The sequence below is a fragment of the Nomascus leucogenys genome, chromosome 13 (assembly GCF_006542625.1).
Source record: "Nomascus leucogenys isolate Asia chromosome 13, Asia_NLE_v1, whole genome shotgun sequence".
NCBI classification, from domain to species: domain Eukaryota; kingdom Metazoa; phylum Chordata; class Mammalia; order Primates; family Hylobatidae; genus Nomascus; species Nomascus leucogenys.
This window is the reverse complement of record NC_044393.1, coordinates 78,615,945-78,628,463: the sequence shown is the minus strand read 5'-3', so window position 1 is coordinate 78,628,463 and position 12,519 is coordinate 78,615,945. Positions and strand designations below refer to the sequence as shown.

The following is a 12,519-nucleotide window of genomic DNA, read 5'->3' as shown; positions in this document are numbered from 1 at the left end:
CAGAGCCAAGTGGAAGACCCGGTGAGGAGCTGGGGAAACAAATAAGCCAATAAACTCGCTCCAGGCAAAAATGAACACGCCCCTGACCCTTTCCCCAGGCTCCACAGCCCTACCACCTTGGTCTCAACTTTGTTAGAGACAGGTGGGAAGGCTGAAAGAGTCCTGGCCTAAACTGAAGGGCAGCAGGAAGGCTTGAGCAGAGGCTTCTAGGAGCTGAGGAAACAACTCGTCTGCTGGGGTTCCTTCCTTCTGAACATCATCTACTTCCCCTTAGTTTCCCTGGTTCTAAATAGCACCTGTAGCCCACCACTCAACTCCAATCAAGATGACACATTCACTAATTGCAAAGTACTCTGCTTACTGAAAATGTTTAAGGCTGACAGCCAGCCAATGATGAGTTCTGCAACCAGAGAAGCATACAGACCTGTCGGCTCCTCTGGCCAGCAAAGGCAAGCCTGTGTGTGTGCAGAGGGAGGGCTGCTGAGCCTGGGGCACTCAGCAGCATGAACCTCCAGGGCACCCCTACAGCCCTCAGAACAGCTGGGCAGATGGGTGCTGTGGCTAAACTAGACTAAGGCAAGCAGCCTCTTGCAGGGGTGGGGAAAGGTTTGACATTTCCAAATTTATTTGTTCAACAATGGTTATCACCCTGTATGTATTTGTGGAGTCTAGGCAGGAACCCAGAGCTCACATCAAAGGGAGACAGTGTAGTATAGTGGTTTGGAAACAAATTGCCTGAATTGTCTGCCACTCTCTATGTGAACTTAGTTTAAGTTACTGAAACTTTCTGTGTCTCAGCTTCCCTATGTGTTAAATCAGTTTAACAGTGTTTACTCATAAAGTTATCATGCGTTTTAAATATAATGCATGTAAAACACTTAGAATGCTTATACATAGTAAGCATTATATAAATTTTGTTAAATGAATAAAATAATGATACAACAGGATTGAGAGACAGAATGCAAGGTCAACAGCTGAGAAGTATGTTGATGTTCTAGGTCAGAGAGCTCCATAAGTGGAGTATGCCCTGCTAACAGCTTTTTTTTTTTTCTTTTTTGAAATGGAGTCTCACTCTGTCATCCCGGCTGGAGTGCAGTGGCACGATCTTGGCTCACTGCAGCCTCGACCTCCTGGGCTCAAGGAATCCTCTCGCCTTAGCCTCTTGAGTAGCTGTGACTATAGGCATGAGCCACTGTGCTGGGCTAATTTTTATATTTTTTGTAGAAACAGGGTTTCACCATGTTGCCCAGGCTGGTCTTGAACTCCTAAGCTCAAGCAATCCACCTGCCTCAACCTTCCAAAGTGTTAGGATTATAGGCGTGAACTACTATGTCGGGCCTCCACTAACATCTTTATTACAAAAAATGAAATTGAAAAAAAATCAAAAGAAAATAAAGGAAAAAGTGAAATTTCAAAGTGCAAGAACACTTGCTTCCCTCACCTGGTCCATCTCTGTGATGAAAACTCCCTATAACCCTGAACCTGGGGAAAGCTGGGGTAGAAGCAGAGGAGAAAACTTGAGTCAATTTTACAGTTTATTAGTGGTTCTGTTGAAAGGCTTGGTAGGATAAAAAATGGCTAAGATAAGGTTTTCTTTTCTTTCTTTTTTTTTTTCTTGAGACGGAGTCTTGCTCTATACCCAGGCTGGAGTGCAGTGGCGCAATCTCGGATCACTGCAAACTCCGCTTCCCAGGTTCAAGCCATTCTCCTGCCTCAGCCTCCCGAGTAGCTGGGACTACAGGTGCCCACCACCGCACCCTGCTAATTTTTTGTGTTTTGAGCAGAGACGGGGTTTCACTGTGTTAGCCAGGATGGTCTCGATCTCCTGACCTCATGATCCACCCGCCTCGGCCTCCCAAAGTGCTGGGATTACAGGCGTGAGCCATCACGCACGGCAGGTTTTATTCTTTCAAATGAACTTTAAAATCAGTATAAAGTTCATATTCCCAAAACACTCTTTGGAATTTTGAATGAAAGTTTTTTCAAATTTAAAAGATGAACCTTTTGTTTGTTTGAGACAGAGTCTCGCTTTGTTGCCCAGGCTGGAGTGCAATGGTGCAATCTCAGCTCACTGCAACCTCTGCCTCCTGGATTCAAGCAATTCTCCTGACTCAGCCTCCTGAGTAGCTGGGATTACAGGTGCCCACCACCATGCCCGGCTAATTTTTGTATTTTTAGTAGAGACGGGGTTTTCACCATGTTGCCCAGGCTGGTCTGGAACTCTGGGAGGCTGAGGCGGGCAGATCATCTGAGGTCGGGAGTTCGAGACCAGCCTGACCCAACATGGAGAAACCCTGTCTCTACCGAAAATACAAAATTAGCTGGGTGTGGTGGCACATGCCTGTAATCCCAGCTACTCGGGAGGCTGAGGCAGGAGAATCACTTGAACCTAGGAGGCAGAGGTTGCGGTGAGCTGAGATTGAGCCACTGCACTCCAGCCTGGACAACAAGAGTGAAACTCCGTCTCAAAAACAAACAAACAAACAAAAAAACCCCAAAGGACAAAACCCAAAAAAACCTCACTCCAAACCAGCAAATGCTACATCCTCTTTTTCTTGTGGCATCATTAGGAAAAGTGTCAGCTATATTAAAAAATGCTGATGCTTTCTTAGCACTTCTGCTAAGAGGCTTATTAGGTTGGTGTGAAAGTAACTGCACCAACTTCAAATTTGCCATTACTTCTAATGGCAAAAAAACCCACAATTACTTTTGCACCAACCAATACTTACGAACTTGTTAATCTATTTTGTTTTCCCCCATCTACTTTTCAGGAATGAAAGATAGCTGTATGAATCTGCGATAAGATCTCAGACAGAAGAGTGTTTCTGAGGTGGCCAAGTGCCAATATAATCCTTCTCTTTCATTACGTTTGCTGCAATAGGAAGGAAGAGAAAGGTCTATAGGCCTGGTTTTCTGAGGCTTGCCAACAATGGGTGTTAAGGTCTGGGTGAGAGGTGAGAGGCACTCAGCAAAGAGCTCCTCAAGTCTGAGTGAATGCCTGTATCTGTCAGTCCTGGAGGTCAGGAGTCCTGGAACACAGGGGGTTCTGGGGACCAGCAGAGAGGAAGGCAGAGTGAAGAAAAACAAATGGGCTGAACTGTATCACTTCTTACATTAAGGTGTATAAGATGAAAAGAGTATTGAGATAACTGTGTTCAAAAAATGAAGGGCTGGGTGTAGTGGCTCACGCCTATAATCCTAACACTTTGGGAGACTAAGGCGGGAGGATCATTTTGAGCCCAGGAGTTTGGGACCAGCCTGGGTAACAAAGGGAGATTCCATATCTACAAAAAATATAATTAAAAAAATTAGCCCGGTGTGGCAGTGCGCACCTGTGGTCCCAGCGTCTCAGTAGGCTGAGGTGGGAGGATAGCTTTAGCCTGAGGTCAAGGCTGCAGTGAACCAGCCTAAGTGACAGAGTGAGACCCTGTCTCAAAACAAACAAACAAGTAAAGGAAGGAATTAATCTGGTAGACTTCACCAGCCTTAGGCAATTCTACCTACATCTAAATGAAAAGGCATCTGTGAAAATCTTTATATTGAACCGAACCATGAAACTCCATCCTAAGAGACCAAAGACTCTACTGAAAAAGACAGAGAACATAGAAATAAAGTAATGTGAGTGCTTGGGTAGTTCCTTTAATGTCGGGGTAGTGTGGGGTAGATGTCCAGAAAGAAGAAGTCTTCAGGGTGTACAGGTGCTCAGTGCAATGTCTTCATCAGGTCTGCTTTGGTGATCCAGAATTTAAACTTCTGGCTTGCATGGGTCATTATCTTTTTTTTTTTTTTTTTTCAAGACAGAGTCTTGCTCTGTCACCCAGGCTGGAGCACAGTGGCATGATCTCGGCTCACTGCAACCTCCATCTCCTGGGTTCAAGTGATTCTCGTGCCTCAAACTCCCGATTAGCTGGGATTACAGGTGTTGCCACCACGCCTGTCTAATTTTTTGTGTTTTAGTAGAAACGGGGTTTCACCATGTTGGTCAGGCTGGTCTCAAACTCCTGACCTCAGGTCATCCACCCACCTTGGCCTCCCAAAGTAGTGAGATTACAGGTGTGACCCACTGAGCCTGGCTCTTTTTTTTTGAGACAGGGTCTCGATCTCTCACCCAGACTGGAGTGCAGTGGTGTGATCATGGCTCACTGCAGCTTTGACTTCCTGGGCTCTAGCAGTCCTCCCACCTCAGGCTCCCAAGTAGCTGGGACTACAGGTGTGCACCACCACTCCTGGCTAATTTTTAAAATTTTTTGTAGAGATGGGGTCTTACTATGTTGTTCAGGTTGGTCTTGGACTCCTGGACGCAGGCAATCCTCCCACCTCGGCCTCCCAAAGCGCTGGGATTACAGGCATGAGCTACTGTGCCTGGCCTATGGGTCATTATCTCTTAACTTGAAAAACACCATCCCCTAGGATATTGCTTCATAACCTCACCTGCCCCCGCCACTTCCCAATGGTTATGGAATTCATCAGGTTCCACATGCAGTGGTCCTCTATCCCTGCTAGTTCCATCCCACAAACTCTTTCTACTTCAGGACTGAACAATATCCAAATTGCTCTCAGAAGAGTCATCTGCTATTCCAATTTTGATTTAAACCATACTCTGAAATATGGGATACATGTTTTCCCCTAAGTAGTATCTGTTTCCAAGTTAGTTCTATGTCAACAAACAGCACCTTGTTCTGCTATCATCTGGTTCTTCCTGATAATAAACTCTTTCTGATTAAAAAAACTTGGCCTGGCCAGGGTGTGGTGGCTCATGCCTCTAATCCCAGCACTTTGAGAGGCCGAAGTGGGAGGATCACTCGAGCCCAAGAGTTTGAGACCAGCCAGAGCAATATGGAGAGGCCTCATTTCTATTAAAAAAAGAAAAAAGATTTAAAAAAATGTGACCTACTGGCAGATACCATAAGCTTGTCTGCCCAGAAGTGACAAACATAGGCTGGGCACGGTGGCTCACGCCTGTATTCCCAGTACTTTGGGAGGCTGAGGTGGGTGGATCACCTGAGGCCAGAGTTCAAGACCAGTCATGGCCTATCTCTATTAAAAACACAAAAATTATCTGGGCATGGTGTGGCACGTCTGTAATCCCAGCTACTCGGCAGGCTGAGGCAGGAGAATCATTGGAACTTCCGGGAAGCAGAAGTTGCAATGAGCTGAGATTGTGCCACTGCACTCCAGCCTGGGTGACAGAGCAAGACTCTGTCTCAAAAAAAAAAAAAAAAGAACAAAAAGAAGCGACAAACTCTGGCAACAGGACAGAATCCAAAAGAATGATGAAAAAGAGAACCTCTAAAAGTCTAGCCAGATATCAAAATTGCTGATTAAGAGGGAAAAATCTGGTTCCAATCCCAAAGTAAATACTATAGCAATGTGGGCAAAAATGTTAGAAGACAAAAGGATTATCAAAGTTACTTGGATCATATCCAATATGAGATTCATTCTTTGGATTCCCAAGGGCAGATGAAATGATTGGCCTTTGCCTAAAACTGCTGGGATACGGCACAACTCAAGGGTCTGATTTGATACAGAAATGCTGCATTCAGAAAGAGATAACTTCCAACTCTCAAGGCCTGAGTTCAGCAAGTACTGGCAGTGACAGACTGAGGATGGCCTGCTTTGGGGGAACTACTGGCTTTTAGGATGTGAACCAGAATTTTCCCAGATCACAAATGTAGCCAACAACATGAAATCACACCAAATGATTCACACAACCCAATGCTACTGAAAAGAGGCAGCTTCCAGCAATCAATAGTAGCGGGTGTGGTTCAACTTTATTGTATGGCTGAACGGTTCTACTTGGCCGAGAGCCAGAGGGTCCTTGGATTTACCTATAAATTCATCCATCTGAAAAGGTGATGCTGGGGAGGAGCCAGAACTATAAAGCAGTCTGTTCTCTCCCAGACAGGTCAAGTCAATTGGAATGGATAATAAAGTTTCCTACTGAACCCACATGGGAAGTTATTTTTAGCAGTTCCATAGTGAATAAGAGCAATCACACTTCACATGAATGCCACATAAGCCAGATATCCTACCCTTTGCTCAGGGTGCCTTAGGACTCTGATGAGGAACAGAAAAAGGTAAAAAAATAGAAGTAGGATTCTAGCTAGAGAGAGAGGTTTTCCTTAATTCCAACCATGGTCCATTTCATCCTGAACATGTGTGGCTATAAGATGTCCTTTGTCCTGCAGCATTCTGGTTGAGATCAATTCTGTCTAGATTTAGATAAGTTCACGAAAGCCTCTTTCCCTACAGAAAAAGTAGGCTATAGTTTTAGAATTGAATTTGTTTGGCATCTTTGGGAAATGATTCTCAGAAGCCATGATGGCTCTTTGCATTTCCTATGTTATTCTTCTCTGGGGGGACAGAGGTACTTTGTTTCCTCCTATTCCAAAGAAGTACGCAGCACTATGTCTTTCTTCAAAGACTTTTCCAACTAATAGAGCATTCGGTTCTTAGGGGCCTACCATAAACAAAGTGCCAGGTACTTTTCTTTCTGCCACTAATGCCATTAAGGAACCTTCTGCCTACATGATGAAAGTATGTTATTTATCTATCCTCATTCCAGGATTGGTTTTTTTTTTTTTTTTTTTTGAGACGGAGTCTCATTCTGTCACCCAGGCTGGAGTGCAGTGGCGCAATCTCAGGTCACTGCAACCTCCGCCTCACAGGTTCAAGAGATTTTCTTGCCTCAGCCTCGCACACCACCATGGACTGGGTTTTGCCATGTTGGCCAGGCTGGTCTTGAACTCCTGACCTCAGGTGATCCACCCACTTTGGCTTCTCAAAGTGCTGGGATTAATAGGCATGAGCCACCATGCCCGGCCCCATTCCAGTACCTTAAAGTAACAATTTCCCCAAAGCCATGGAATATTTAATTTGTCGTGCCTAATTATATATTATTTAAAAATATAACAATCACATAGGGTCTCACAGAACAGATCTAGCCCTCCTCTTTCACCCAGACTTCTGAGGCACTTCCTTGGGCAGCTTGTCTTGCCAACTGACTCCTTACCAACGTGGACCCAAAGAACTGGGCTGAAGTTGTATATTTTTGCCACCATATTTCTATGAATTTTATCCCTTTTGCTTATTCAGGATATTCACCAATGTCCAGGAAGTCAAAGGGCTGGGGAAGAAGCACAGGGTAGGGGCATGTAATTGGCTAAATCCAGAGGTCCTTCGTGAGGCTACATATAACAGGAAGCAGAACCACAGTACCAACCAGAGAGGCACCGGCATCACAGCCTGCTGCCTGACCCCGAGCACAGGTGAGACGTGGCGCCTTTCTTGATGTAGTCAGAACTTTGCACGATGGTCCTGCCCATCAGAGAGTCTCTGCTACAGTAAAGGACATTGATCTACCCTATCCGATGAGAGAGTAAAGACAAAATGTGGCTCACAGCAAATTTTAAGGTGCCTCTCAGCAAGTCTGCCACAACAAGATAGTCACTTTTTAAGTAACAATTCAATTAGGTAGCCATTATCATGGCATTTTCCTTCAGGAACCCCCATGTCTCCTACTAGTGAAAGGAATCACAGGCTCCTAGAATATTCCTAGGCATGAAATGTCTACCAATGAAGAAAAAAAAATCGAAGCTCAAACTCTTTCTGAAGGCTTTGTTGCCAGTCATGTCAGGAAGGTTTAAGTGGAAACAGGGAAGAAATTTAATAAAATATTTATGCTCTCTTACCATTAGCATCTTGGACTCCAGTAAGTGCTCCAACGGCTGCTGCGGTTTCCCCAGACAAGACGATCTGTCCTCCACCTTGTAAGGTGGCCTCAGCCAGGGTGGCGACAGCATGGGCGGCAGCTTCGCTGCGGGCACAGGAACAGGAGAGAGGGGGATGTGTAAGATGAATAGAGGAACAGCACTGCAGCCAAGACAAACCATCCTTTCAACGCCTTCCTTGGGTCTTTCTACTGACTCCATGGTTGTGATCTTACCAGCAAATACGTGATAACAGTGCTAATAGATAAAGCCAAGAGTAATTTTGAAATAATATTAATGGCTAGAGAAATCTCAAGTCTTACACAGCTATAAAGCTAACGGTGAGAGTTTCTTTGAACCTCAGTAATGAGTGTTTGAGGACAGAAGGCACTCATTATCAGTTTCTTCCTTATCAATATCAGTTGAGTGCTTGCAAGCCATAGTGGAAGCTCTGATCCATATTCACAATGCAAAGGCCATTTTGGTTGTCAATCACAAGGTTTTCCTTTTCTCTTTTCTCCTTACAGTAACATAAGGCAGACCATCTGAGACTGTCCTTTTACAGCCAAGGATGAATGATAATATGAGGAGTCAGCAGCAACCTGGACTCGCTCTTCAATTAATACTAAATATTAATTTGATTTATAGTCATGCTTTTCAAATACAGGGTAATGGTTGATTAATATCCTGAAAAGTCCAACTCTTCCCTTTGACTCACTGTATATCCAGGCAGGGCTAAAACAAAGACTTAAAGTTTAAAATTATCACTACAAGTCCAAACTGTATAAATACAGTTTGCCTCTATAATTACAACAAAATAATAAACCTCCCTACATAGCACAAATGCTCTGTAGAATAGGAAGACATTAACCATTTGTTTATATCAAGTACTATTTTAGCAGTGTGTCCCATTTTTCTTTTTTTTCCTTGCTATATGCTTTTACTATGTGCATAAGTACCCATTTTTCTTGATTCTATGATGCTACAAACTGTAAGACATACTATTATTTCATGGGCCAGTAAGGAAGAAAAATTCTTGACAATTGTAAGATTATAATTTGCCCTCCAAATTTCAGAGATGTAAAAATGTGAAAAAACAGGCAAATTCATTATCCCTTCTGGTAAAGTATCAGGTGTCAATGTGCAGTTACTGAGGGACTATCAAATTCCAGTAGGCACAGAATAGAGATGGTGGTGCCATTTAGTTTAGCAGAAGTGGACAAATAAGCCAGTTGAGTCAGCTTTGCTCTGGAGCTGCAGGCTTTGCTGTAACATGGCAGTGGTCTTGTAAGCACAAGCTGTAAGTGGAGGTGGGTAAGGGGACAGGGACTAACTGGAGTAAACATGTTAGGACTGTGGGCAAAGCAACATGTACCAAACTCAATACAGTCTCCTTTACCTAAGACAGTCAGCACACAAGTAAAACAACAGATACAGTAATTCCCCTGCAAAAGACTTCTTGGTCACTGTAAGGATTTTAGGAAGCAGGAAAAGAAACCGAATGGAGAGAAAAGTGTCATCAAATAGAAAAATTTCCTCTTCTTACTAATTTGCCTTGCTTTTTAACAGTTATCTTTTTCTGATAATAAAAGCAATATACTTGCTTTTATAGAAAGTTTGAGCAAACTCTATTAAGTATAAAAGAAAAATTTAAATGTCATAATTATTTCCTTCTAATCTTAAATACAACTTCAAAAAGATAAGATAAGGCCAGGCAGGGTGGCTCACGCCTGTAATCCTAGCTCTTTGGGAAGCCGAGGAAGGCGGATCACCTGAGGTCGGGAGTTCGAGACCAGCCTGACCAACATGGAGAAACCCCGTCTCTAGTGAAAATACAAAATTAGCCAGGTGTGGTGGTGCATGTCTGTAATCCTAGCTACTCAGGAGGCTGACGCAGGAGAATTGCTTGAACCTGGGAGGCAGAGATTGCGGTGAGCCGATATCATGCCATTGCACTCCAGCCTGGGCAACAAGAGTGAAACTGTCTCAAAAAAAAAAAAAAAAAAGATAATAATTAGGATTGTACTGTAGTTTTAAAAATTATTTTGTTGTGGTAAAATGCACAAAACATAAAATTTACATTCTTAACACTTAAGTGTGCAGTTCAGTGAGTTAAATACACTCAGAATGCTGTTCAGCCATCACCATCATTCATATCCACAACTCTCTTCATCTTGTAAAACTGGAAATCTGGACCATTAAACTTCCTATTCTACCATCTCCCTAGCCCCTGGCAACCACCATTCTACTTTCTGCCTCAATGATTTTTTCGTTTTTGTTTTTATTTTTTAGAGACGGGATCTTGCTATGCTGCCCAGGCTGGTCTTGAATTCCCAGGCTCATGCAATCCTGCTTCAGCCTCCTGACGCAAATAGCTGGAACTATAGGTGTGTCATATCTTTGTTGTCATATCTAAGAAATCACGGGCAAATCCAATGTCATTACATTTTGCCCCCATGTTTTCTTCTAAAAGTTTGATAGTTTTACGTCTTAGATCCATTTTGAGTTATTTTTTGTCTCTGATTTTTACTACTCTATCTCACAGAAATACAACCACACAGTATTTGTCCTTTTGTGTCTGGCTTATTTCACTTGGCAGAATGCGCTCAAGATTCATCCACATCGTAGCAGTTGTCAGAATTTCCTTCCTTTTAAAGGCCGAATAATATTCCATTGTGTGTATATACCACATTTTGTTTATCCATTCATCTGTTGATGAACACTTGGTTGCTCCCATGTTTTAGCTATTGTGAATAATGTTGCTGTGAACATGGGCATACAAATATTTCTCTGAGATCCTGCTTTCAATTCTTTGGGATATACACCCAGAAGTGGATTTGCTGCAACATATGGTAGTCCCATTTTAAATTTTTTGATGAATTATCATATTGTTTTCCACAGTGGCTATGTCATTTTACATTCCCACCAACAGTGCACAAGGGTTCCAATTTCTCCACATCCTCACCAACACTTGCTATTTTGTTTTTTTGGATTGTGGCCATCTTAATGGGTGTGAGGTGATAGCTCACTGTAGTTTGGATTAGTGATGTTGCACATCTTTTCCTGTGCTTATTGTCCATCTGCATATCTTCTTTGGAGAAATGTCTATTCAAGACCTTTGCCCATTTTTGAATACAGTTTTTGTTGTTGAGTTTTAGACATTCCCTATATATTCTGGATATCAATCCCTTATCAGATACGATTTGCAAATATTTTCTCCCATTCTGTGGCTTGCCTTTTTCCTCTACTGATAGTCTTTTGATGCACAGATTTTAATAATTTTCGTGAAGTCCAATTTGTCTATTTTTCCTTTGCCATATCCAAGAAATTACTGGCAAATCCAATGTCATGAAGTTTTGCCCCATGTTGTCTTCAAAGAGTTTTATAGTTGTAGGTCATGGAACCACTTTGAGTTAATTTTTATACATGGTGTTAGGTAAAGGTCCAACTTCATTCTTTTGCATGTAGATATCCAGTTTTCCCAGCACCACCACTCATACTTCTGATTTCAAAACTTAACACAAAGCTGTAGTAATCAAAACAGTATAGTACTGACATAAAGACAAACATATAGACCAGTGGAATAAAATTGAGAGCTTAGAAATAAACCTTCACCTATATGGTCACATGGTTTTTGACAAGGGTGCCAACATCATTCAATAGGGAAAGGACTGTCTTTTCAACAGGAGACACTTGATCTGGAATTACTACTAAGGCTGTTCTTTAGAACATTTTTCATGATAGAATTTAATTTTCAAGTGCTTTTAAGTATTTATTAGGAGACTTTAATGAATATTTTTTAGTACCTAGGCCCTTAATTTTTAATATTTTGCTGAGAAATTTATGTTAATAAACACTACTACCAACCACTGGGAAATTTTTTTTTTTTTTTTTTTGAGATAGAGTTTCGCTCTTGTTGCCCAGGCTGGAGTGCAATGGCACGATCTTGGCTCACCGCAACCTCTGCCTCCCAGGTTCAAGCGATTCTCCTGCCTCAGCCTCCCGACTAGCTGGGATTACAGGCATGCACCACCACGCCCGGCTAATTTTGTATTTTTAGTAGAGACGGGGTTTCTCCATGTTGGCCAGGCTGGTCTTGAACTCCCGACCTCAGGTGATCCACCCGCCTCGGCCTCCCAAAGTGCTGGGATTACAGGCATGAGCCACCGCACCCGGCCTGGAAATTTTATTAATTACCTATGTCGGAGAAAAAAAAGAAAAAGAATACATAAATATATGACCAGCCAATTTTACAGCATCCACCTGTCAATGATTAATGATACAAATATTTACTCCGTGACCTGAGACTTTATGGAAAGTAGAAAAGTATACTCTTTGGAAAAAGCTGTGTGATAGTCTGAAGAAGAAAAATGTAAATGAGAATTGTTTATATGGAATTAGGATCTTTGTTTATAGGTCACCTCAGTGACTGCTTATTTCCTATAATTATTCTTACGAATCTCATCTTTATGACAATCAAAGATGACATCCTGCCACTCCTGTACATCCTGAACACACTCTGGCAGAATGAGTTTCATAGGTAGTGAAGGGAGAGGGCAGCTCCCCAAGCCTTGACATGAAAGTGTACCTGCAACTGATTACACTCATTTCATTCGACTTAAAGCCCTAAAAACTTGAAGTTATCTTCTTTAACTTCCTTCTAAAATATGGTATGGTAGAAGAAAAGCTGAAAACCAGCAACAACCTAAAACAATCTGGAATGCCAGGGATGAGGGGTCCAATGCAATGGGGGTGACAGGTTGACAGGTCAGTACGATTAATTATTCAATCCCCAGTTAGGGTCTTCATG

At 42.5% G+C, this 12,519-nt stretch overlaps 1 protein-coding gene across 2 annotated transcripts in view; it reads right to left on the bottom strand.

Annotated features, from left to right (window-relative positions):
• Positions 1–12,519, bottom strand: part of NRF1 (nuclear respiratory factor 1) — a 145,082-nt gene that overhangs the window by 22,003 nt on the left and 110,560 nt on the right. For both annotated transcript variants that reach the window (XM_030825744.1, XM_003261320.4), the window contains exon 10: positions 7,692–7,816. In XM_030825744.1, coding sequence (XP_030681604.1) covers positions 7,692–7,816 — 125 coding nt within the window. The remainder of the gene's footprint in view (positions 1–7,691; positions 7,817–12,519) is intronic.